Source organism: Neolamprologus multifasciatus, chromosome 7 (assembly GCF_963576455.1).
Source record: "Neolamprologus multifasciatus chromosome 7, fNeoMul1.2, whole genome shotgun sequence".
In the NCBI taxonomy this organism is placed as follows: domain Eukaryota; kingdom Metazoa; phylum Chordata; class Actinopteri; order Cichliformes; family Cichlidae; genus Neolamprologus; species Neolamprologus multifasciatus.
In genome coordinates this window covers 7,570,712-7,597,829 of record NC_140445.1, presented here as the reverse complement: position 1 = coordinate 7,597,829, position 27,118 = coordinate 7,570,712, and the positions used below count along the sequence as shown (strand labels likewise).

The window sequence follows — 27,118 nt, the reverse complement described above, 5'->3', positions numbered from 1 at the left end:
ACAACAACACTGAAATACTTCCCAGAAGCAGGAGGGCACCTCCACTCATTTCTCCTATGTTCCTTTTATAGACTGCTCCTCTATATGCCATATACTCATCAAATCCAGCTTTCCTATACAGTTCCATGTTTTTGACCTCTCTCTTAGGCTGAAAAAGATCCATGCTTAAGAAGTCCCCACAACTCTCAGTAACTTCAGTGGCTTTTATGTACAATGTTATGAAGTCCTTCAAAAGTCAATTCTACAGCACTTCAAGCTTTTGGTATGCAAATATTTGGACCTGCTGAGGTGTGTGTACTAGAATGGCATCATTGTGAAGGATGCTTCACAGAGCAGAAGTGTTCACGGAGTATGCTCATTAACACCAGATAAAGAGGACCTATTCTGCTCATTGCCTGCTCTATACTCCATTGGAGTAGCGTTCACACTTGCATTCTTTTTCTTTTATATTGGGCCCTTGAGCCCAATATAAAAGAAAGGTCGTCAATTGTCTGAATGGGGCTGTTTTAGCCCCCTAATCCAGCTTTCTTCCGATGGGCTGCCCCCTGTTAAAAATCTTCTTCTTCTTCTTCTTCTTCTTCTTATTATTATTATTATTATTATGTTAAAATTGTCAGAGTTCTGAAACTGAAGATAAACTTACTAAATTGTTGAGATACAAATTAAATTTGTGGCCATTTTAACAATGTTTTCTCTCCATAAACATTTAATTATTTTTTTGTTGATAAAATAAGCGTATTTTTTTAATTAAATCATACGTATTTTTTTAATAGGTTGGTTCAATTTTAAATATCGTCCGTGTGGAGACAGTGGCCGCTAGGGGGAAGAAAAAATAAATTAAAAAGAGGAGGCAGAGCAGAGGGGCGGTGCGTGACGTCATGGGTCATGTGACTGGTTTGTTTTGCTTGCTCCAGCTCGCGCTGACAAAAACAGAGGCAGAGGAAGGAAGCGACGACGTCAAACCAGCTAGGAGCTCATCTCTATGCGTTAGTGTGTCGCTAAGAAGCTGCCAGCACCGCGGACACGGATAGTTTAATACGTTGTTTTTAGCTTTTATATCGCTGCTTCGAAACAAACACTACCTCCGCTTTCACCTACTGCCAGCTGACCGACTTTGGTGCAACATGCCTTCAGAAAAAACCTTCAAACAAAGAAGGACATTCGGTAGGTCTTACGGATGCTTAATTTTAACATGTCTCGCTCTGTTTTTCCGCCTCGGGTCGTGGGTTTTCGGTTGTGCCCCGAATTGTCCTCTGAACTGCCCAAAAGTGAATCACAGCGTTGGTGTGCACAGGCCAGGTGGGGGTTAGTTGTTATCCCCGTGCCGAGTATCAGCCTACATTTTGTCAGGCTGCTTCTACTTTCTGCTGCTGCTGCTGATTAGCAGAGTCAGCCTCCTCGTTGGGCATGTGCTCCTTTTAACTTATAGATGAAAGACAGTTGCTCCCACTCGTGGACTTTGAGCTTTAGATGTAGACGAACATGAGGAGGCTGTGAGCTGCTGGCTCGTGTCTCTGAAATGTTTACTTGTGCGAGAGCAGTGCGAGGAAAACAAAGTGGTGTCGAAATGCAGGGCAGAGAGAGCTGCAGGATTGGGGGATGGGACAGTTTGTGGAGGAGAAGAAAAGAGTTTAAAAGAGGAGAAAATGTTAAACTGTACCTGAACACGTGGAGTTTACGTGTCCTTCTTTATTTTCTTTCTTCCTGTTTTTCTTTTTTCTGTTTTGGTTTTTGGTTTTGGTGCACAGGCCATATAGCTTCGATGCAGAGGATACTTTCACTTATGTTTCCCAGCCAACAGAGCTAAATGTAAGGCCTCCAAACTCACTGCCAAGTTTCCATAACGCAACGATTATTTAACATTCTTATCCTGTTTATTGGGTTTGCTGCTTGTAACGAAACGATGAAAATCATGAACTGAGTTCAACAGACTTGATGGCCAGAACTTAAAAATATGGAACTTTTTTTAAGTGTTGTCGTTTTAGTTTGGTGTAGTTAAGTTTTGCTGCTAGAATTATGAACATCCTTGCAAATCATACGAATTATTCAAATTTGATTTAAAAATAGCATTTTTATCTCTATAGAAAGATGAAATTTGGATGAATGTATTTAATATTTAAATAAAATAATAATGATGCCAAAGAGTGACGTTATATAAGTAGATAACTTTTTAACTTATGTCCGTATCATAATTACTACCTAATAAACAAAGATGTGTACTTGCTGCCTTCAACGTCAGAAGTATGTTTCCCAGCATGACTAAACATATATGAGCTTCATGTTATTGGTCTAAATATACACAAACAAAGCGTGTGAGTTCCAGCCTGCTCTGACAAACGTGTTATTTGTACATATGAGGATGTTAAAGTTGGCATGAAGCTGTGACGGTCCAACAAGTCTGGTCCAAAAACTGCTGGTTAATGTGGTCATGTGAAAATTTTTGTAATATTGCCATTTCAGAAAGAGTTTTGTGTGTATACATGAATGTTTACTCAGTGATAAGGGTCACTAGCTGGTAGTCATGTTGCCTTTTATCTAATCTTTGTGTTACTGTCCTCTGTGGACAGAATAATCTAGCCCCACGTGTTTAGTTTTTGTTTTTTTTAAATAAATGATCCATTACGTAGTTACTAGGCTTGTCATAGAATGACTCAGGAACTTAAAGGGAGTTTTCCAGTGTCCCCTTGAGGTAACTGACTAATTCCCAATATTACACAACAAAGATGTATTTAAAAAGCACATCCTTTTAACCTCAAAGTCATTTGCTTCCCATTTAGTTGGTTTTTCTCTCACCCGTCATGGTCTGGTCATGAGAGACTGACGCATGCAGAACTTCCTTGTTTTTGATTGAAACGCAGTTATGGAAAAATGTAATAATAGAATTTTATTTTCAGTTTTAGCATGAAAATAAATATTTGTGTTTTGGCCGCAGCATGTTAATCAGTTAATTTAGTTAGACAGTCTTACAGTGGCCGCACAGTTTTCTGAACAACCACTTCTTTTAGCGGTGGGTCACAGGGACACCAGAGACTCAGAGCTTCAGTTTTTCTTTTAATTGTCTCTACTCGACTCCATTCAGGTAATTCAAGGTCCAAAATCTGATGTTTAGTTCAAGTAGGCAGTGCTGCTGTTGTCAGCTCAGACTGCAGCAAATAGAAGGTGATATTGTTGGTCATATGTGCTGGTTGTAGACTGTGTGTACAAAAATTATGTTGCCACCTGTTGGTTTTGGACTAATTTTTATCCCTGTTTTCTGGAGTCAAAAGCATTAGATGACCAGCTGATGCCAACAAGCTTGGTTAGCAGCTGTATCTATAAGCTGTACAGGTGCAGTGCAATGACATGCATATCTGCTAACCATTGCTAATAAACAGACCAAATAATAGTAGAATTTCAATCCAGTCTTTGTGTTATCACTGTGGAGAAAAACCCCAATTATTAGTTCTGCTTTCAGCCAAGATTTCCAAGGAACTAGAATGCACATGTCCGAGAAACGCACACAAGATTTGCAATCCCAGTAATCAGTGCAGACTTTGAATAGATAATAAGTGGATCATAATTTTTGCCTAATGATCTGCTAATCACTGCAGAACAATGCTGTTGCACCATGAGTGGATTTTAGAAAAGCCCATCTTGTTTTCACTCGAGCGCTTTACCCCAGTAAGCAGTTTGTTCCCGTGTGATTCTGTGCTTCATATGCTCCATGTCTCTAATCCTACTTTTTCTTTTTAATTGAATTGGACCTATTATGGTTTTTCTTATGTTCTTACATGTACGCACTGTTAAAACTGTGGTTGCTCATACTGAACGTGACTAAACTTTCAAACATTGAGGCACGTGTGTACAAGTGATCCCTGTGCTCTGAAAACACACTCTCATTCAGACATTTTTTTCTGCTCTTGGCTATGTATGATGTCAGTAAGAGCAGGTATCAGATAATATGCTCAGCAACAGCACCCACCTGCTGCCGTCTTTGTTTAGGACAGCCAATAAGGATTCCTAAAACAGCTTGTACCAAGCGAGAGAAGACATATTCTAAACTATAGATCTGTCTAGTACATAAAGCATGTTTCAGAAATTAGTAGGCAGCCACTTACAGCTGTGACATTGTTTGGTCTGATGTGCATCACCTCGCAAACCTGTTGAACCACAGGTTGTAAAAACAGTCACAGTCACCTGATATGAGAACCAACGATATTACCGTGCAGATCGGGATATGTAAAACAAACAGCATGCAAATAGGATAGGATTTGCTGCCAGCTTTTTTCTTCTTTTTGCCTTATTTGTCATTGACCGTGTTTGTCTTTTATCAGCTCATTCTGGTTGATGCCCACTGACCTTTTTTCTGCTCCACAGAACAGCGAGTAGAAGATGTCAGACTGATCCGGGAGCAGCACCCCAACAAGATACCTGTGAGTTGAAGTACATGTTTGAAATGTCTGAAGCTGATGGTGATGTTGGTGTGGTTGTGGACAAGTGTGATGTGCAAAGCAGCACACAGGAACTTTCCGCAGTAGAAAACGTTACCGCATATTTCCTGGTTGTAGCTCACAGCGACTGATTAAAGGTCTTTTGTCTGAAAGAGCTTTCTGTTCCTCGATGGGATTTTCCAGTCAACTCTGTTGGAGATGCATTTATCATTTTAGCAGTTGTGATGTAGCAGCTGTTTTTTTTTTTTTTTCTTTCTGGAATGTTGTGTTAAAAGTGGGTGCAGCTGCATTACCATGTAAGTGGCCAGCACCTCTTAGCAACCACCAATAAACAAACGCACACCTCGTGTTTCACCTGCTCATTTTATAAGTGAGATAGAGTATCAGCACAGCTTTGCACCTGTCGTTTCATGTAAGGGCTTGTCTCGTCTGTGTGTTTGTGCACGCTTCCTGTGTCCTCCCCGGGGTTATAAACTGCCGTGTCACAGTAAGTATGAGACCAGAGGCAGATGTGCTGTGTCACTGTAATGTAACTCCACCCAGACAGCCACAGCAGAGCCTGAAGGACGTCGAGAGGCAGACTGCTCATAGCTTTCACATTAGGGTCAGACTCAGTAGTATCCTGCTTTCACAATACACAAGGGTCAGCACATGTCTAAATACTTCAGGTGATATAGTAGTCTCGCATCACTCTTTCGCCACATTTCTTTATGTTTTGCTGGGAAACGGGAAATGTGTTCAGTGATTTATAGAAATGTGCAAACATACGTGGAAATGGGAAACAGAGTGTAGAATTCTACTGAGTCCCATCTGTCTTTTCAGTCCAAGATATGACTTTTGGGATCCTCAAAAGAGTGTCCTTTCAGGTGCAGGTGCACAGCAGAGTGCTATCCTGTTGAGGTGGCCTCCTACCTGCTCTGTGTCATGCATTTGTGGAGTGATTGTTGGGTTTGGTTATTTTAGAACTGAAGGTGCTTTTTGGACTTTGCTCCTCCCTGCGCATGTTGAGGTTTCGCCCTGTTAAAAGGGAGTTTTTACTTTCCACTATCAATTGCTTGCTTATAGGAGCTTATCTGATTGCCGAGGTTTCCTCTGTGTTATTGTAGGATCTTTACCATGCAATATAAAGTGCCTTGAGGCAACTGCTGTTGTGATTTGGCGCTAAATAAAAGTTGAATTAAATTGAAAAAAATGTAAAATGTCTTCATAAACATAAAGAACCCACTTATCTTCTTTTCAAGCACTTGAAACTGCCACGACCTGGGTGATTGAGAGCCCACACAGACATGCTGCCTGCAGACAATTTTAAATTATAAGTTTCTTCTGTGCAAATATTTGAATTGCCAGGTACTTTGTGCAAGCAGGAGCAGGTTCAACTGTGGGATGAAATCCTCTCTGGGAAAGCAACCGAATGAGCTCTGGCCAATCAGCCAACGCACGGTAAACTTTTAAAGACTGAAGAAGTTGTACATTAGTAAATCAATCAAATAATAATGTAATATTCTTTAAAAACTATCAAATATTCATGGTCAGTGTGGAAGCAGACAAATAGTCTTTTGTTATCTGAAATAATATATGAACCAATTACTTTGAAACAAAACAGCAAACCAATTTCCAATGTTCAAAACTGATTGCAGCTTTATTTTCACTTGCATTGCTTGATAAACAGCCCCTAACACGACAATACTGAAAGTCTGGAGAAAGAAAAGCAGTACATTTTCTCATCTGTGAGGCTTAAATATTAGAATGTCTTCATCTTGTACTTACTAATAAAATATAAAATGAGGATTTCTGAACTAAACAGCTGCTCTAACCTTTTAACTTAATTCAAACAGTAAAGTCAGTCTACACATCACTGGCCTGTGAAAGCAGCCTTGCCATTGTCTTGTGACACATTCAGCAGAAATAGCGAAGAGGTTTATTGAGGCTGCTGCTTTTCTGCCCAGATGAAATGCATTAGCATGCCAAGCGAAAGCTGAGGAAGCTCTGGGTCAGCAGGTCTCACTGGATTAGTGCTAGAACCCCTTAGGACTGTGGTCTGGACTGTAAATCTGAAGTTTCCCTTTGTCAACAGGTGATCATCATGCTGGTATTATACTCACTTGTGGACATGCATACAGACAAGTAATTGTTCTCATTAGACTGTTTTCCAGTTTGCACTTGGTGCCCTTGTAGTGCAGCGTCTGCACAATCACAACTTATCGAAGCATTCGCACAATTTGTGTTCATGTGATGACAAAATGTAGGTCACTCAGACCCAGGCAGCCTCTCACACGCTCACGGACTTCTGTGGGTTCCACTGGGTGGGTCGAGCATGTAGGACACTCACTCAGTTGCAAGAATTTTGTGTAGCTGACGCCTGTGCTATCACACAGTCCGCTAATGTTGTGTAATGTCTGGTCGCAGTTCATCAGATGTTTGCGTTGTCACAGGGACCTCCGCGGGGTAGAGTCTACAAACCTTCAGTGCTGTGGTGCATGGCTTCATTAGACCCATGTGATCATTATAAAATGCCATAACTTTAATTTTGAGGGTCTACTTTTTTAAAGCTCCTGTGACTTTTTGAAGGGTTTTCCTTCGCAAATACATTCGCTCTGATTGGTTAGCTGACCCAGGAGAAATATGGCAAAGTTGGTTATGTACTATAACCTTAACTATATAAGCTCCAGTATAGCCTTAACCTCGTGAGAGCTGTTGGTTTGTAACAAAAACCAGAAGTTCAACCAGGTTTCAATCAGAATCCAACACAAGAAGATTTGCACTGGACTATTTATGGTTTTAAACCATGTACCATCAGAGAGTGCGGTGTTGCCTCGGTCCATTTAAGCAACACTGAACAATAACACACAATCACAGCATAATATTGGTTTTTCATTTCCTGAAACGCGAGTGCATGAAACATCTTGTTCACTCCTGCAGCCGACAACAGAACATTGTTTGTGTTCTGCTCACAGCTGAGACATGTTAGAATTAGCTGCTTTCCTAAAGTGGAAAGAGGGAGTAATGCCTGCTGCTAGGCAGGCTCTAAAAAAAGAAAGAACAGTGTCTACATTTTGAATAAGACACGTTAAACACAGAGAAGTATCTTAAATATTTGCCTAACAAACAAGGAAAGTTGTGCTAAAAAAAACACAACCCCACTGCTATATTAGTTCTCCACAGCTATCCAGTCATTCATCATCATTGTCACCCGAACTGGGCTGGATTTGCATTCTTGTTTTCCCTTGTAGTTGCGCTCCATCAGTTAAAACAGCTAATTAAGACAAAACGTGATTGGAAACAAAGATTGTGAGTGCGGCCTGACTGACAGTGATTGGTTGTTTTTTGTTAAGAGAAGCTTTGATTCGTTGAACTTATAGGCCGCTTCAGAGCATTAAGTAGAGGCTGACAGCCTTTGTTTAACCAGCACATCACTGTGAGTTAAATTGGGTTTTGCCAGCCTTTAATACAGTCTGATTGTGATTCTTTCTGAAGTGGAGTTTAATCCTGTGGGTTTGAAACCCATCTTACATATCTTAGTAAAACATTTGCATTCCCTTTCAAGTCTAACACAAATCTTGATCTAGTAGATGTGGATTTAGATTCACAGAGACCCGACTGTGAGGCAGAGAGCTGTGTTCTTTTATTTAACCTCTCCATCTGATATCGGCAGCTCAAGCTTCCTTATTACATCTCACTGGTCTCAGACACACAAAGGGCACAGGAAATGCACCATTCATGGAAGCTGACCAGCTAAAAGAAGAAAAAGAGGAGAAATGAATTGCTGATAAAGTTTTTGCCTCCTGCAGGTGATCATTGAGAGATATAAAGGAGAAAAGCAGCTCCCCGTACTGGACAAGACCAAGTTCCTGGTGCCAGACCATGTCAACATGAGTGAACTCATCAAGATCATCAGGTAGACGCTGATCTCTTCTCCCTCCTCACAGTCTTTCCTTTACATTCATCATTTTCTCTTCAGTTTTGTTTGCTTTTCTTAAATGTCTCTGACTCCTCTTTGTCTGTGTCTTTTCCTTCACTTTCACTTCTTTTAATCTCCTTTCATCTCCTCTTTCTTTGGCTTTCCCTTTTCCGTTTTTTTAAACATCTTCATCCCTTTTCCTGGCATCAAATTTCCTTTCTTCTTTCTTTCATCTGTTTTGCATATTTGTTTCATACAAAACATATCTGCATATATATTCTTCTTACTTACTCATTCCATGTTCTGTATTTTTCATGACCTCAATATACCAAACCTTTGCTAGCTCAGAAAAGTGCAACAAACATATGGATGTATTGAGGGAGGAAGGGATAAACAGATGGATGCCATATTTTTTCCATACGTTTCCTTTTCTTTCTTTCTTTCATTCAATCTCCTATTCACTCTCCTTCCCCTTCTTTCATTTCCTTTCACAAGTTCTTTTCCACTTCTTGATTTTCTTCCTCTCCTATCCATGCTTTATACTTCGGATATTGTTTCCCTCTCACTTTCTTCTATTGTCTCCCCTTTTTCTCACTCTTGTCATGTCTTTCATTCCCCACCAGGAGGCGCCTCCAGCTAAACTCCAACCAGGCTTTCTTCCTGCTGGTTAACGGTCACAGTATGGTGTCTGTGTCGGCCGCCATCTCTGAGGTGTACGAGCGAGAGCGTGACCAAGATGGCTTCCTCTACATGGTATACGCCTCCCAGGAAACCTTCGGCGCTGCCACGACTGCCCAGTGAACAACCTTCCTTCATCCCTCCGTTTCTTCTTCCACTGGACCCGGCGACTGGACAGTTGTAGTTTTTAGTTTCCCCGTCCCCCCCTTTCATGTCTCTCGTCACATTCTTTTGAGTATTAACTGTAAGAACTAAAACACAGACACAAACTGCTAAATCTAAACACAGCATCTGATCGTCTGTCAGCTCATTTTGGTCCTGGTTATTTGTCTGTGTGCCGCCACTCTCAGCCTGTAGCATAAAGCCACAAGGGGTGACCAGAAACAGCAGAGTTTAGGTAGAGAAATCCCCACCCCACCTAAAATGTAACCGACTCAGGCCAATAAGAGTCTTTCCTCTCTGTTGTTGTCCTCTCTGGATAAATCCTGTCCTCTGGCATTTACGTGTTGATGACATTTTCAGTTTCCAGTGTTGTGGCTACACGTCTCCTAGGCTGTATGTATGTTAATGTATATATAAATTTCAGGTAGTGATGTTACATAAAAAGGTGGTGAGGCTCACCACTTATCTGTGTCTCTATATATACATTAGACAATGAACAAAGCCAGCCTTCTGTTGCAGTTAGAAGATAAAGCTTGGGGATTTCTTTTGCCAGAGAGATTTGAAAATTAAGAAGAGAAGATCCTTAAGCGTCACGTGTCATCACATTCCCTTCACGGTCCTCCTCCTTTGCCGTTTTTACACCTCCCTGCATTTTGTAGTCTGAAGCATCCTCGCTGTATGATGTTAGGAAACTGCTTTGCTCTTGAAACAGATGATTGTAGTCCACCGAAAAGAGAAAAAGGAAAAAAAAGATGCCTCGTTTGTTGGTGTACAGATATTGTTGACTTTGAATATAAAAGGAGTTCCGATGTGAGTGTAACCAAGTTGATTTTTGGACACACTATAAGGAGCGTGGTCTGATTGCACGACTGACTGGAGGATTGATGGTGTTGCTGGAAGGAAAAAAAAAGCAGATAAGGGGAGGAGTTTGCCATGTCCTCATCCTTTTTTTTTCTTAATTCATATTTTTGTTTTGCAGAAACGATGATTGGAGAAAGCAAAGCACAGGCAGGTTCACGAGCATCGTGTCTGGCTGTGGGCTTTTTTTTCCCTTTAACCCACAGGGCTGATTTTTCCCAGAGCTGTCACTGCTGTTCAGTTTCACTTCACTGAATTACAACAAGCACTGTCACTGCAGGGGAATTTAGGAATTTACACCTGCCCAGTAGGTTTTTAAAGGGCGGCACTCTTTCACAGATTTGAGTTTTAGCTGCTTTATATCACAGTATTTTTTATCTTTTTGGTTCCTTTATTTAATAGGTTTTTTTTTGACTGTACGGTGTGTTGCGACTATTCGCTGTCTGCAGTACAAATAGTTTAAGCTACTGTGTGTTTGTAACAGAGGGGTGGAGCATCTGTGTGTGTGGGTGTGTGCATTGTCCTTTCCGCCTGCTCCTCTGTTTCACACACATCCACATGCAGCAATATCACACAGCCTCCTTTATGTATTTATGTTGGTATTTTGTAAACAATAAAAGGAGGGAAAAAAAGGTTCCTGTGTTTTGTTTTGTTTTCCTGACCATTAAACCCTAAATTGACTTCATTACTGCTACATATGTGAAAAGACAGCATTAAAAGGTGATGCTGTAGTTTAAACAATAGAATGCCATATAATGACGTCTGTGCTTACATGTCCAACAGCTGATCACCTATTTGTATAAAAGATGCACATAAAATACGCGATTGCCCGACTGACTAATCACCTTGTCTGTTGCTTGTTTTAGTGCTGAAGGGCAACCCTCTTCTGAGTTCTTTACACTGAAAATCAATTAGATTGAACCAGAGCAGACAGGATCATAGCAGTAACACAGCAAAAACGCCAAACGTTAGGCAGTTTAGAGAATTGCAACAACAGTGGAAACTAGCGCTGCAATCACTATTTCTTAGGCCGAAAGCATCTAGAAATAATTTAATAAATCTTATTAGTGGGGAAAAAAAGGACAGGGTCAAACTATTCCTCCTTTAAGTAGGAGATTTAAGACAATAATACAGAAAACAATCAGACAGTGGGAAAGGAAAAATTCCATTTACAGGAAGAAAGTTTCAGGAGAACCAGACACAGGGAGGGGCGGCTATCTGTGTGACCGGACAAGACATGCACACAGTGACTGAAAAAGAAACACTCGGTGCCCCATGGGAAACACTGAGCAGTCTATGTCTATTGCAGCATAACCAGGGGAGGATTCAGGGTCACCTGATCCAGCCCGAACTGTATGCTTTATCAAAAAGGAAAGTTTGAAGCCTAATCTTAAAAGTGGAGATAGTATCCGTCTCAAAATCCAAACCGAAAGCTGGTTCCACAGAAGACGAGCCTGAAAGCTGAAGGCTCCGCCTCCCATTTTACTTTTAAATACCACAAATAGGAATCACAAATAAGCCTAAAGCCTTAGAGTAAAGTGTCCTAACATAGTGATACAGTATTACGAGATAATATGGGGCCTGATTATTCAAGACCTTGTATGTGAGGGGAGGCATTTTATATTTGATTTTGGATTTAACGGGAAGCCAATGAAGAAGTATGCTCTCTCTTTCTAGTCCCCGTCAGGACTCTTGCTGCAGCAGTTTGGATCAACTGAAGGCCTTTCAGGGAGTTTTTAGGACATCCCGATAATAACTGCATAAAAGTAATCCAGCCTAGAAGTAATAACTGTATAAACTAGCTTTTCAGCATCACTCTGAGACAGGATGTTTCCAATTTTACAGATATTCCACAAATGGAAGAAAGCAGTCCTGCATATTTGTATAATATTTGCCTTGAAGGACATATTCTGGTCAAAACTGGCTCCCAATGTTCCTCACAGTGTTACTGAAGTAATGCCATGCAGAGTTAGTATCTGGTTAAAGAGCATGCTATTCAGCTTAGTTAAATCCTTCAAACAACTAGAAAAACAAGATTTTGTACTTCCTGATAAAACAAGGAACAGACAACGCTAAACCCCCCCCCCCCCCCAACAAACAAAAAACAGCCAGTGCAGATATTCAGAGGACAATGGAAAAAGATGTGAAAGTGACTCATACCTTTGACTGCATATAAATGCCGATGCATGTCTTTGACAGTCGCTTAGCCAATTACCGTGGAGCGTGTCCACTGTGTCATCGTCATGTTTCGAAAAGCTAAAATGACGGCAATAAAAACTTTCAGCTTGAAGCTCCGCCTTTTTTTTTTTTTTTTCTTTTACTTTACACATTGTATTGTACATAAACATTCACCTTCAACCTTTTAAGGATCCTCGGAGCAGCCGGTCCCATAATAAATAAGCCACACAGGCACTGTGATAAAAGGGAGAATCCAAAATTATTTAATTTTAAGCCATAAAAAAAATCTTACCAACAAAGAACTGGGTAATTAAGTCCAAACTTTCAAAACACACAAATATTTTAAAAGCATATTCAAACAAAGATTTTGGAACATGCATGCATCAAGTTACCAACATCCTTAAAGAGTAAGTAAAACCTACAAAAGTGGAACTTTTCCTGTCTACAAACCATCTGTTCTTTGGTATAATCTATAGAAAACAATGACAGGATAAACTAGCAATGTAAATTTCCCTCATCTACGTAACTAATGGAATAAAATACAGAACAATTTATTTTACATTATGAAAGCAAATTGCCGATACCTCAAACAAACGCGTACATACTTAATGTTCGGATTTTCTTATTTTAAATAAACACCCCACACATCCCTGTGCTGTGCCCTCCAGGGGTACAAAGAGTTTTTCATCTGAAGGACCAGCTGTCCTTGTGTCTGTGCAGCTCTGGGTCCAGCTCAGCAGCTTCCCACCCGCCCAACCCCACCGGGTCAAAGACCCGAACACAGAAGCACTTCCTATTGCTTTCTTAAAATTCCAACATGCTCGACATTCTTAGACCTGTACAAACAAAGTACAAAAGAACAACTCCCGCTTACACCACAATTATGAAAAGAGAAAATTGGCACTTTGAATGTTCGTCCTGATGTAAACCACATGATATTCTCTGACTGTCGTTGCTGTATTTGTGCACAGAGGGCCATTTCGCCCTCTGGCATGCTCAGAGGTAGAAAGGCTGCAGATCGCCAAGAAGTGAATAAAAATGGCTGACAGGTCCCAAATGCATGCCACTGCATAAAAGCCCAACTAACACGGAGTTTGAGTGATGGTGATGTTATCTGCAACCAGAGTCTGTGCAGTACCCATCAAGGGTGGAGACATGGTATTGAGGTCTACGCACAGTGCTCTTAAACATCAAGCAACCAGAATTCAGGAAGTCCAGAATTCACAGCAGCCTACAGACCCAAAAATGTTACATATGAGGGGTAAACATGTTTCCACCATGTTTTTCATAAAACAGTTTGAAACCTTAGATATTGTTCCATTTTCTGTTTTGTATATATGGGTTTAATTATTAGTAAAATCCCTTTCTTCCCACACTTTGAGCCACTTTTTGGCGTTCATCATTTTGATTTAAGGCAAGCCAGCAGTGGAGAAGAAGTTATTTAGCAACACTTTCTTTTAGGAGAGTCCTCAGTCAACCAATCAGCATGCATTAGCAGAGTGCTAGCATTTTATGGGTAAAAACAACAGCGTTGTAAAAAACAAACAAACAAAAAACTAGAGGACATAACTGGCAGTTTACTTCAATCAGGCATATTATTAATGCTGCATTTGTGAAAACTGAAATAAAGCATGTTCTTCTTTGTATAGAAGCAGGTGAAAATAATTATTTTACCTTTTTAGCTCCCCTGGGTTTGCAGGAAGTGAAGCTGTTCCCTCTAGATCTGCTCTGACGTAGCCCAGCAACCACCACCTCCATTGTGCAACTTTACTGCAGCAGAATCTGAACTGCCCTTCTTCTACACTGGTTGGGTCATTTGCTTACCAGCTATAGCATTCGAATCACCCGTTTAACACAAACTTAACTTCCTGAAAAAAAATGCCAAAGTCCCTCAAGACGTGTTAGAATATTCGTGCAGAAAGTTCCTGTGTACATTTCCTGAACAGTGGCCAACAGGTGGCTCAGAAACTAATTAAAAAAATCAAAACAAACTGAGCAATTGGAAAAATGAACACTCAAACATTACCGTGATAAGATACGCTTCAAAGAAACTATTTTGGTAGTCTTGGATAAAGTGCTGTGTGATAATGTTTAGCCAGCAGTGCTGAGAAAAAGGCATGCACTCAATACCACATGTTCATCCCCTGGTTCTTACTTTGGTTGCACATTACATCAACCATCAGATTTTCCATCTTTACATACAGACTCGGGCTGAAGATGCACAACAGACACCAGTTTTCCTCTTAGATCTCCAGTTGTTGAAGGTGGTTTCCAGTTCATGCAGTCTGTGTGCCAGTTAGAATTCATTCATTCAACTGTTAGCACATTTAAATACGGTGTTCCAGTTTAAATGTGGCCGACAGCTCTGTGCACACCTGTATAAAGGCTGGTGCACGAGATGTAAAGCACCAAACCAGACATTTGACTCCTGCTTGTTGATAACCAGAAACAAAGCAAATGAATAAACCTCTGAATATGTAACTGGTAGATTGAGGCTGTTTTGAAATCAAACAGAGCTTAAATCCAGGTGAATATGTGAATACTGTGACTCAGGATTTGGTCAGGATTAACTCTGGAACTTTCAGCCATCTGAACATAAGGTGCCAGTTTTAGAAATAGTAAATTAAAGTGGAATCTTTGTGTGGACATGCCAACCGTGAGGAGCAACGAGCCAACACTCAAACGATTAGCTGTGGTACTGTGAGACGTTGTGCACCAGTAGATCCTGTGAAAGGAGGGATAACACTGGTACTTGATTAGGCTGCGTGTTCTGGAAGACCACATCTGGAGTGCTGTGGTTGTCATGGTGAATGCCCCATCATTTGACTGGGAAGCTTCTTTTCAGGTCATGTGACTGATTGTCAGTCTGTAGTGTTTTCTCTGAGGAAGACTTTGAGCTACATCTCTGAGATCAAGCATGGTAGAGTTTATAAATGTCCACTTTTACTTGTGCCTAAAAATCTTCTTCCTCCTCCTCTAATCTCTTTGCAAGCTTTGGCTTAAAAAAGAAAGAATACCAATGATTCAACTCGGCAGTCTTTGAACAGACTAACAGTGAACCTCCGCACTAAAGGAGCAGGCTTTTTGTCTCCTGTCCCTTTTGTGTTTTTTGTTGGCTTCAGCAGGACCATGAGGTACAGTTTAGTCTGGAGTTCAAATCCAAAGCCGCCTCTGCTGCTTAGTCTCCTGAGTCCTTGCTGTCAGAGTGAGGTGTGTACTTCAAGCGAAATGTCCCTGAGAAACACAGCAGAGTTGTTAAAGTGATGCCCCAATCTATGGCATCCCAAAGGGTTCAAAATTATATAACGGACACATGACATTATGAAGAAAGTGGGTAAAATATGTAAATGAAGTCACAAATATGTTTTTAGACTCTTAAAAATTTTAAGTAATGACTGAGGTAAATTTATTCAAAACAGATTTTAATTTTTAGTAACATCAAAATCTGTTTTGAAATATTAAATTATACTGAAATAAAGAACTCCATCTCACTAAACAGGTCAAGTTTTACTTTTGTATATTACACATCATCATTTCAGTTAATCCAATTACACATTCAAATTAAATTTCGTAATACCGAAATACTGTAATACCTGTAAATTCATTTTACAAATTCACCATTTTAATTCCTCCATAATTGTTATACTTTTGTGCGTTTGGGCACAGTTTGCAAACTAAATCGTGTGAAGAAAACGACTGAAAACTGAAGTAAAATTTGTTAGAAACAAACATTTTATATTTAAATACAAAATGAACAAGTAGAATTATCAGTTATTATATTCTCAATGTACTGTCCTTAAAGCCAACTGCATTTATAAATGTATATCACACATTAAAATCTGGTATTTTTCACACTCCGTACTCACTGACTCACCTTGCTGTGTCGCATCCATGGGTGGCTGTTTGCAGTCCTCGGCTCTGTGTCCGTGGGCACCGCAGTTATAACATGACAGGTTCCCTGCTGTCCTTTTCTGCCCACCGTTTCCCACGATGCCATGGGGCTGGTAAAAGCCGAACCCCTGCTGCTGGTCATGTGACAGCGGACTGTGGCGGTAGAGGGGCGGCGGTACCATCATTGGGTAGGAGAATGGTGCAGCGCCTGTGCCGGCGGTGCTGGACGACGCTATCAGGGGGCTGAGATGGAGCAGAGGACCCAGGGTAAAGAGTGAGGGCCCGGCCGAGAACGGCTGCAGGTAGCTGGCTGCGGCGTATCCAGGCAACGCCCCGTAGGCGCCGCAGTTCCCTCGACAACCGCAAGAACTGCAAACACATACGGAAGGACTGTGACCAGAACTTTGATCCAATGAAGGAGCAGAGGAGGGCGAAGGAGAGGGGCTGGAGGTATGCTGGGGTGGGTAGTAAGTGTTGCCCGGGACTGCAGCCACAGGAACTGTGCTTGCTGTTGCCATGGGAACATAGCTACCTCCACCACTGGAGCTGCCAGTCTGAGAGGCGGATTTTGAGGAGGTGCAGGACGAGGAAGCGGAGAAAGAGGCGAAGGAGGATGAGGATACAGGGGGGTAAGAGTAAAATCCAGATGGAGAAGGGGAGGAAGAGGATGAGAGGTGGAAGTGGACAGGGGGGTGGGAAACGTGGTGGTGGCTGTTGGAGGTGGAGGTCAGAGCGCAGCTGGTTTCTACCATCAGACTAACACCACCTCCCGCAAGACCACGACAAACCACAGAGTCCTGGAGTCCAGACGAGCCATCCATGTTGACCCTGGAGAACAGGTTTTCCCGTCTTACCCCCACCCCAGCCCCCACCCCGAGCCCTGAACTGAAGCTTGCACCGGCCACAGGAAGGCTCGAGCCCAACGGCTTAGTCCGGTCCTCTGTGGCCAGCGGAGGGGGCCTGGGCTTGCGAGGGGAGGTGAGGATGCGTGCTGGGTTTGAGACCGGGGAGAGCAGCGTCTGTGGGTAACCGCCCTGTGGGTGATAAGCAGATTGCGGGAGGCCGAAGGGGAGGTGGGAGGAGCATGTGGGAGGGAGAGGAGGAGCTGGATCGGTTTGGACGGGCAGGACCTGGGCTGTGGGGCGACTGGAGCCTGTCGAGTTCAGAATGAACATGCAGGGCCGATCCTTCTCTGGACCACTTCCTGCTGTATCTGGAGCCAACACACCTGCAAGAGATTTGTGTTTATATAACATTTGCATATATATTTGGATATAAACGGTACGGAAAAAGCAAAAGTCTCTAGTTTTGCGTCATTGATCTTATCGTTTTAACAAACTTCTATTTCTAATTTCGTTGACCTGCTTCTCCTTAACGTCAATCTAGACTTTAAGAACTGTTCTTCGGAAATCGTGCTGACGCGGTTTGAATTAATTCTGCAGTCGTGAGATAAAAACGTACGTCTGTGAATGTCTCTGGTCCTGTCAAAGGTGGAGTCGCAACTGTGTGGGGTGTGAGGGGAGCAGGAAGAGCTGGAGTAGCCCGAGGACGAGCTGCTGTCTGTGGAGACAGGGTGGTGGTGCGGCACGGCGTCCACCTCCACTCGCAGTTCTCCTGCAAAACATTTGAATACAGTTCAGTTCTGAACTGTTGTAACCCTTCCTGGGTCCAGTGAAGTGAGTCTGCTTCATTATCTATATCTAGTACATGTCTAACGGAACCTCATAGTTCTGGAGCACGTTTATGAAACCGATTTGAATTTGAAACCAAATTTTCTTGGAGAGAAGAGCAGGTGGGCAGCTCGTGATGACCATATTATTACACTCCCTCACTATGACATCATAAAGACGCAAAAGGGAAACATTTAAAGCAATCTGAAGCCTGAGCGTTGGCTCACAGTGATTTGGCCATTCTTGGAAACAACCCTGCTCTCTTACCTGCACTGGAGGTGGGGTGAGCTGAGGGTCCCATGTGACTGGAAGGCGTCACCCTGGCAATGCCACTGCACGGCCGCTTCTCCATCTTCATCTCCCTGCTGGGAATACGCAAGCATTCGAGTCAGAAACACAGTCTTTATCAAGTAGAGCGAATACTTAAAATAAGTATGTACTATACTGTGTTTATTAAAGGTCAATGAAACGGGCACATACGGTGGCTAACTAGACACCCAGGCGGTAACAGTCTAACAAGACTCAGTTGAGGAAAAGCCAACTGACTCATTGGCTCTGTGCCATCATAAGTAGACTAAGTGAAGTATTTTCTGAGATCCTTAAACAAAGGAAGCATGCAGCTTCCCATGTGTACTTCTTTTAGATAGCTCTTTTTGACCAGAAATTCTTTCCATCATGTTCCCACACCAAAAATGGAATTTTCTTTCTGTGAGCATTAGGGACATCATAACAACTTGAGCCACTTGTGTGCATCTTGAATCAGTATTTCAGCCATGAACAGTAGAGAGCAGCAACTTCCTGATAGCCCAGCTAGCTGCTTCTTACACACAAGTTTCAGCTGTTGTTTAACTAAGCTTCACTGAAAGAAAATATAAAGGACTCCAGCTTAAATTCTGTTATCTGTGCTCTATTCGACAAAACAAAAATAAAAGCTGAATATTTGAAAAGAAGTAGGTACACTTATTGTAATCATAGATCTTCATTCACTCCTATTTATTAAGGACTGTCTCACAAGCGCCCCCTGTTGTGCCCAGCTGAACTGCAGGCAATTTCTGTGCTACAAAAACAACTAGTGTCTTTTACTGACCACATGGGGGAGACATTACCCACTTAACGTGCTCCTCGGATCTGAGCTGCACCTCTACAAACACAACTATCTCTTTGGAAAATCACCACAGGAACTTTTCCAGTCTTGTTCAAGCACGTACGCACGCAAATGCACAAATCACCTGCCTAATGGGAACCTGTTGATTCTGGGAATGGAAACACAGCTGAGAGAAAACAAGTTCACGCTCAGGTGTGCGTGTGCATCCGGGGGTGCGCAAGTTCAGACGCTTGTGTACTTAAATCAGAGCCTGTGTTTTTGTGTTTCTGCACGTAAAACACATCTTATCTCTCCGGCCCATCCTCAGCTGGTTAACCATTGATGCTGTACGGACCATTGGTGCAGGATGTTTACCGGGGAGAGCAGCAGCGGGTCAGTCTGTTTGCCAGTTGTTAAACAGGGTAAGGCATCAGCCAAACACAGCACTTCTTAAAGTCAAAGAGGTGATTTTGGAAAACAGCTGAACTGCAGAATCAAAACTATCAGTGCCACAAGCACATAAACCAACTTCGGTCTCTATACTAATATTGGAGATGGTAGAGAGACAAGTTTGTGACAAATCTGAGTGATTTCTCAAATATTTTCAGTTTGTTTTTGTTTTTTTAGAGAAAAAAACTCAATTTTTGTTATCTGCCCTTACTCTGCAGACTTTTGGAGTTCTAGTTGGGTCTTCAGTTTCTTCTTTGCTCCTTGGGTGAGGTCGTACTTGTTCAGGTCCTCCTCTGTCAGAGCTAAAAACTGCAATTTATACAGAGGAACAAATTCAGAAGCTTACAAAGAATCAAAATGTTGAACAAGAAATATGCAAATACATGCACACGAGTACGACGTTTTATACACACAACGTGATGTAATCTAAAGATGTACCCACCTCCTCCATGGTGAGCTGTTTGAAGACGGGGTAATACTTATGGAGGCGGAGCCTGCGGAGCCAATCGAGGATGCCGTTCTGCTCTGGCGTATTGGGCTGAGACTGGGAGAGCGATTGATTATGGGACTGGGAGCGGGACTGTGAATGGGACAATGGTTGGGAATGGGACAGGTGCAGAGTCTGAGGCTGCGTACTGGGCTGGTTGTTGGTTTGTGCATGAAGGTGGTGCTGGGAGGGCTGTGGGTATAAATGAAGCTGACCATGCTGAGGATGCGGTTGGGAGGAGCTGTCAGCCCCGCTTCCTGCAGAGCCACGTGCTGGCAGAGCTGGCACGGGGGGAGGGAGAGAGGAGAGCTGTGGGGAGTGCTGGGGAGGAGGAATGGAGGGTAGGAGAGCCGGAGTCGGAAGAGGAGGGGAGGAAAGGGAGGACAAGTGAGGAGTGGAGCGAGTCAAGATGGAGTTGTGGGTGCTGATGACGGGCTGGACGCTGGCCACTCTGTACACCACCCTGAGAGACAGCAAGAGCCAATGAGCGACGTTGGTACAAGTGCACTTCTAAGACTGTACATGTGTTTTAATGCAGCGAGGTCAAAGAGGGGCAAAACTCGTACCTGTTACCTCCTTTGTACTGCATCATACAGCCAAGATCTGTGCAACAGATTCACAATAAAAACCATCATCACCATCAGGCGATAGTCACACAACACGAGGCTAACAGTCCACAAAAATCTGAAATGTAAGTCAGCTGGGCGAACATTTAAGTAGTAAATATATAAGATTTATTTTATTTATCCCAAGATAGTTATATTCACTTGTTACAGCAGAAAAATATTAAGCATAAGATACTTACAACAAATATCTTCAATAAGAGCTAGCGGATATGCAGGTCAATAAAATTAAATTAAATTAGAGAACGATGAGTGTCGCGCTGACCTAGTAGGTGTGGCTGTTACTCTTCTCTTCCTCCTCCTGCCCACTACCTGCTCTGTGCTGCTGCTTGTGCATGGCCGCTGATTAGACCTTGTGCAATCTACAACTAAGCGCGGCCTGGTGCGCGCCGCTCCGCCAGGTGAGCTGAATTAGAGCAATCAAGGGCTGGCGTGCCTAGTAGACCTTAAAATGCATGCAGCAGTCATTTGACCCGAGTGCGACATACTGAGAGGACAGCAAACAAGCACAATCCACTTTCCACTGAGAGGAAGACTTTGAGCTAGACGGGCTATTGGTAAGCTCTTGGACTCATATTTGCTGCTTATACGTAGTGATGGTGAGATGAAGCCTCATGATGAACTGAAGCTTTCCACCCAATTGGTCGACTCATGATTCGAAGCATTGAGATGATTCATTTGCTCTACTGCGCCATCAAGTGGACAATTCAAGTGAAGCGGGCTCTGTGATTATAATGATGTGTAAACCTCTAAACTGAATAAATAAATTGTTTTCTTGGTTATTTATCCCGAATATTGTCTCAGTGTGTGTGATACAAAAGAGAAAGTGGAAACTATCAGGACAGAGTTTTGGTATGATTGTGTAACTGTTAGCCTCAGACAGTCAGTCAATAGTATAATTCAGATCATAGATCAGTACATTTGCATATTTTTATAACTAAAAAAAAAAAGAAAGCTGACACTTTCGAGACTTTATCTAATGTGTAAGCATCACAGCAGATGCCTTAGATTAGAATCAGTGAGCTGTCGGCTTTCAGCCCCGACCGTGTCCACGCTGTCTGGTGAGAAAGGCGACATCTCATTTATTCTGATGCGTCAGCGCTTTGTGTTTACGTCTTTGTGCAGAATCAGTGTACCTGCTCTCATTTACTGTTTTAGCTGTTTGGTGGTGGTTGAAATGTAGTAATATTTATATTAAAAATCGATTCAGGATTTTAATGAATCGATATCACGTTATCCAAGCTAGAATCGATTTTAATCAATAATCAAAACCCGCTAATACCTGTGTAATCATGCTTATGTACATCTGGATAATGACACAAACTAGTATTTGGCGCTTCACTTTTTAATAAACTCAAAGACAGAAATCAGATTATAGGATCTGTAGTGTTGTTTATTTATATTATGGTGCTTATCATTTGTGATATTTATTACTGTGTGCATACTTTATTAGGAGAGATAAAATAAAATAAAAATCTCTTCCTTCCTGGTTCCATCGAAGAAGAAATGCTCAAGTAACTATGTAACACGTACGTAATCCAATCCCACAACAGTGTGATGGGAAATCAGCTGTGTTTTTCTGCCCATTTTATTTCGAATCTGGCGCGAACCGGTGAACCAGTCCCTGAATCAGTCACGTGGTACGGACTGCCCGCGAGGCCTCGAACGTCACTGCATACGTAATCAAAGCAAGCCTCGATACGCGCTTCACAGAAACGCCCCCGAGATTACTCGACACACGATTCGACGCTTCGACACACAGGACACATCACTACTTATACGGTTGGGAACTATGGAAGCTCAATTGTGGAAATTTATTTATGCTTTGGGAAATGGTTACTGCATTTAAGTTTATAAAATTATATTGATATTAAAATGAATGTTTAAGTTTGAATAAATTATGTTGTTTTGAATAAATTGTTTATTATTTATGCAGATAGTGTTTCCCACATATTTATGTTAATTAATACCAAAAATAGTTACCCCAAATCCTTGGTTAAATCTTAGAACTAGTGTAAATATGTTTGGGTTAATTTTAAGGAAAAGAATTCTTTGTAAAAGAAAATCCTTGGTTAAAGTTTCTATTAAATTTTGCAAACTAAAATGTATACTTTGAAAATTTAATTGTTTATAAAAAGTGTAAAATGCAAGGTAGACACATTTTGTGTATTTAAGAACCACAGTTTATTTCATCTTCGTTGTTTGAAATTACTCAGCTCTGTGATTAAAAACCAATGAATGTAAAACTAACTTAAACTGGGTTAAATGATAGTCTAGACAAAAGTATTTAGTTTTAGCTGTGTTAAATGGCTTTACTGAAGTGTATATATTTTTATTTCATTTGTATTCTGTATAATGCATTTAATTTACCTGAATGATTAATGAAATGTTCTTTATTTTTTGGGTTGAAAGGTTTTTCACCTACCTATCAAACTAGCTGGTCAAAATATATTTGAGTGAAATTCAAAGTCTGGTCTTTTTCAAGTGTGGGAACCTCACAGACAGAACACTTGACAATGAGAACAATCAGTATTATATGCACAAACAGCCATAATGATAAAGCTGAATTAAAATGACTCACTGAATTCAGTAAAAAATAGCAAATATCACAATGATGAAGTATGTTTAAAGGAGTAAAAGTAAGACTTATAAACTTAAGAACATTATTTAAAAGCATGGTGGTGGTAGCATCATGCTATGAGGCTGTTTTGCCAGTGATACTGGGACAAAGTGGATGGAACAATGGAGTGCCTCCTCCAAATTCTCAACAGCAAAACAACTGCAACTTGGACACAAGTGGGTGTTCGAATAGGACAGTAATCCCAAACACTCACCGAGACTGGTTTTGGAATGGATCAAGCAGGCGAACATCAAACCAATTCTACCAAGAAGAATATTCAAATGTGCAGCCAGAATAATACCAGAAGCTTGCTGATGACTACCAAAGGTCAAGGTGCAACTTGACAAAGGATATTTAAGCAAATACAAGTGTATGCTTATATTTGAGCCTGTGTATTAGAGAAAAATCCAGAATAAATTCAAACATGGAAGCAGAACAGTTCAAAGGAATCATTAAAAGCTCCAACGTTACCGTAACATTCATGCCCTGACGAGTACAGGTACATTTCTGATTGCACCTGAATGGACTAAATATATATGTAGGCAAAATGTTACAAATGCTGTGAAAACATGTCCTTATAGCTAATTCCAACTGTTGCAGTCTGTGCAGAATTCACTGATGGGTGTGTTTGTGGAGCAAAACCGGACACATTCATTTTAGCCTTGCTTCTCCTGTGAGTCTGATACCCACTCACAGAGGAATAAACACATGCACAAAGTACAACCACACATAGAAACACACTGCACTGGTGGCTATAAATACCCTCTGGGATGAAGTCACACTAATAGATCGAGCACACACACACACACACACACACAGCAACATGAGGTCACCACACTCTAGGCTTCCCAACACAAACATGCCATGCTGAATTCCCACACCGGACTAAAATAGACTGCGTCCGCGCCCTCCAACACCTCAGAGACACACACTGAAAATCCTGCCTGCAGTCTCACCTCCTCACTACAACCAACCAGGGCTCAGACTTGCAGCCTTGTCCTTTCCATTACCTCTCATTCCTTTCTCATCCCCAAAAACCGAACACGGGCATAATATCTTTTATCTTGCCGTTCTTGCCTTTGATCTTTCATCATCGTCTATGAATAAGAATGTCTCCTCCTTTATATCTCTGTTGCTTGCTATAATTTTTTTGCAATGAAATAATGACTTACTGGAGCTGGAGGTGAACGGGCAGGATGGGGCTATAGGAGAGGTTGGTAGTGAGGATGCAAGTGGGGAGGAGAGGGGTGAGGAGGGACAGTTGGGTGAGAGAGGCCTGGTGGAGGTAAAGAACAGCTGGACACTTTGGTGCTGGAGGACATGGCAGGGCAGGGCTGTTAGACACCTGAGTGGGACAACAGAAAGAAAAGGAAGTGGGAAGTAGATTAAAAACTAAAGGAATAGATGCTCTGCTGTCAGATTTAAACAAACGCATATATCTAACTGCAATAGGAAGGAACTTTAACATAAAATCTATATTTCAACAGACAGACCTAACATTTCTAATCTAAACGCATCTCTGGTCTGTTTATAAGAAAAAGCCACAAGGTGCCTTTAAAGCAGTTTTGCCAGGAAAGAGTGAGACGAAGAACAAGCAGAGGACAAAACTTTATAACTTGATGGGGCTTCCAAGCGCAGGTGCAACAATAGACTGAGTTTTAAAAAAGCACTGAGCCAGGCAATAAAAAGCCAGAATGCAAAACATTTGGATGTGTACAAGGATTTCAAGTTGATATGCTTAGACGTTCACTTATCGTCTATTAACAATATGCTAACATCCTGAAGTGCTGTCAGTATTTTATGTGAATTGGGAAAACTATAGTTTACATAGCAATGCTTCACACAAGACTTGTTTAGGCTAGCATAGTGATGGATTATACTGTAAGAGTACTTCTAATAACATTAAGGTTAATTTAACACGAGTAGCTTTGCTAACCAAAGTAAGATACTGTGCAAAAGTCCTGAGCTAACCCTCATTTCTTTATATCTTGCTTCCAAGGAGCCAAGCTTTCTTGTAATTGTGTTTTAAGCGGTCTTGGGTAATAGCTCTCCAGGCTTCTGAAGGTCTTTTAAAGAGCTGGATTACACTAAAGTGTGGAATTTCTCACTGTAACTTCTGAAGCTGATAAGAATTATCACACTTTTTCTCACAGACTGTAAGCTGAGGCTACCTCTGATAAATTTGAAAACGGCGTTCTTGTCTAAAAACGCTCCGCATCCACACTGTCGTTTTCGAACAGTTGTTCATCCACACTGACACGACTGAAAACGCTTACGTTCCTGTATTGTGCATGCGTGAAACGTAAGACTATTCGACCTGTGTCATTTCTGTCTGCCGCAAAATGTCGAGGAAAAGCAGTTCTTTAAATGGACTGACAATGAGGTGGAGTCGTTGCTGCGAGTAACACAAAAGTACAAAGTTGCAAAAGTGAGTGAGAGTTAAAGAATTTGAAGAAAAGCTATCTGGAGCATGTACAGACTGATATTAATCTTTAATAGGGCTGTCAAAACTGAGAGCAAACAAAACAACTGCTGTATAATGCCCTCCGCTATCTTTGTTTGATCGGTCACATGACTGCATCATATGACTAAAATGCATCACTGTTTCCGGAAGCCTCCGTTTATGCAGTCTACACTGCGACGCGAAAACTGTGTTTTCAAAAGTATCACTTTGGAGAGCGTTTTCAAAAAGCTCAGTTTTCCTTGACCAAAAATGCCATCTCAGCGTGGACGGAAGGCCAAAACGGAGAGAAAAAGATGCGTTTTCAAACTAAAATGTGTTAGTGTGGACACGGCCTGAAACAAACAAAACACCACCTCAAAAGGATGGGGGTTCTGGGACTAACCTGGGATCCAGTTCCATGGACTGAGGCGGGAACTTCTCCACTCCATCAGGAAATGCTCGTGACAGCTAAGTGAGAAACATTTTTTTGTTTGTTTTTATAAAAACAAAGTAAATAGAGCTCTTTGTGTCATTACACTGCTATGCTGATGATACCAAGCAATGCCTGACTGTTCAATCACAGCTGATCATTAATTTATAGGCACAGTTGGAAAAGGTCAGGCTCATGAGGTTTAATGTACACCTCAAAAACACAAAAACATCACAAAAAGATTTGTGAGGATAAAGGGGCGATCGTGGTTGGGAGTTCGCCTTGTAATCGGAAGGTTGCCGGTTCGAGCCCCGGCTTGGACAGTCTCGGTCGTTGTGTCCTTGGGCGAGACACTTCACCCGTTCCCTACTGGTAGTGGTCAGAGGGCCCGGTGGCGCCAGTGTCCGGCAGCCTCGCCTCTGTCAGTGCGCCCCAGGGTGGCTGTGGCTACAATGTAGCTTACCATCACCAGTGTGTGAATGGGTGGGTGACTGATTGTGTAGGGTTAGGGACTAGAAAAGAGCTATACAAATACAGGCCATTTAGTCCATTTACCAAAATACGATATTTATCATGTTTAATGATAAAACATAAAACATGTTTTATCATAAAATATTGGTTTTCCAATAGAATTTGGTTAAAAATCAGATTTCAAACAAAGCAGCTCTATCTCCTACTCACTTTGAGACACATATTAGTTTTACTGTGCAATAAAAAGTGCCTGAATGTAACTCGGGTTCATTTTCATTTGTGTGTTGAAATGTTGGTCCTGACCTGAGACAGCAGCTCTGCTACCTCCTGCTGAGTTCTTACAACAGATACTACCAACCCATCGGACCAGCTAACCTGGAGGAGGAGAGGAAAGGAATGGGAAGAAGGCAGTGAAGGAGTAGGGAAATGAGGGGGAAAAAATATTTAAGTCTAAAAAAAGTTAGGAGTCAAACAATACATGCCGGCATGTACTCATATTTATAAGGTACCCACCTCAAAACTATACTCGCTGGAGTCTTCAGGCTTGTGAGGAACTTTCAGCACCACCCTTTCAATCACCGCTGAAAGAAGCACAGATCGTTCCGCAGATGATTAACCACATGTCACATATCTGAGACAGCTGCTTCAACACATCACTCACTCGGGGTTGATACTGTAGGTTTCAATGGCCTAGAGGAATTTAAACAGAGCTTACTCTCGCAACATGATGAATCAGAAAAGGACA

General features: G+C 41.7%; 2 protein-coding genes across 3 annotated transcripts in view; one reads left to right on the top strand and one right to left on the bottom strand.

Annotated features, from left to right (window-relative positions):
- The first annotated feature begins 904 nt into the window (after positions 1-904).
- Positions 905-15,227, top strand: map1lc3b (microtubule-associated protein 1 light chain 3 beta). The gene is made up of 4 exons (XM_085165340.1): positions 905-1,164; positions 4,357-4,412; positions 8,219-8,325; positions 8,952-15,227. The coding sequence occupies exons 1-4, from the start codon at positions 1,125-1,127 to the stop codon at positions 9,127-9,129; spliced, it is 381 nt and encodes a 126-aa protein (XP_085021466.1). The 5' UTR covers positions 905-1,124; the 3' UTR covers positions 9,130-15,227.
- The window catches only part of zcchc14 (zinc finger, CCHC domain containing 14), a 38,035-nt gene continuing 21,313 nt past the window's right edge, over positions 10,397-27,118 (bottom strand). Inside the window, exons 4-14 of one of the 2 annotated variants that reach the window (XM_085165337.1) lie at positions 26,887-26,954; positions 26,677-26,748; positions 25,876-25,940; positions 24,202-24,374; positions 20,353-20,389; positions 19,742-20,249; positions 19,511-19,608; positions 18,033-18,130; positions 17,557-17,709; positions 16,079-17,323; positions 10,397-15,438 (exon numbers count right to left, since the gene is read on the bottom strand). In XM_085165337.1, coding sequence (XP_085021463.1) covers positions 15,383-15,438; positions 16,079-17,323; positions 17,557-17,709; positions 18,033-18,130; positions 19,511-19,608; positions 19,742-20,249; positions 20,353-20,389; positions 24,202-24,374; positions 25,876-25,940; positions 26,677-26,748; positions 26,887-26,954 — 2,573 coding nt within the window. In that variant the 3' untranslated portion in view covers positions 10,397-15,382. The remainder of the gene's footprint in view (positions 15,439-16,078; positions 17,324-17,556; positions 17,710-18,032; positions 18,131-19,510; positions 19,609-19,741; positions 20,250-20,352; positions 20,390-24,201; positions 24,375-25,875; positions 25,941-26,676; positions 26,749-26,886; positions 26,955-27,118) is intronic. The other variant, XM_085165338.1, reaches the window with a different exon arrangement.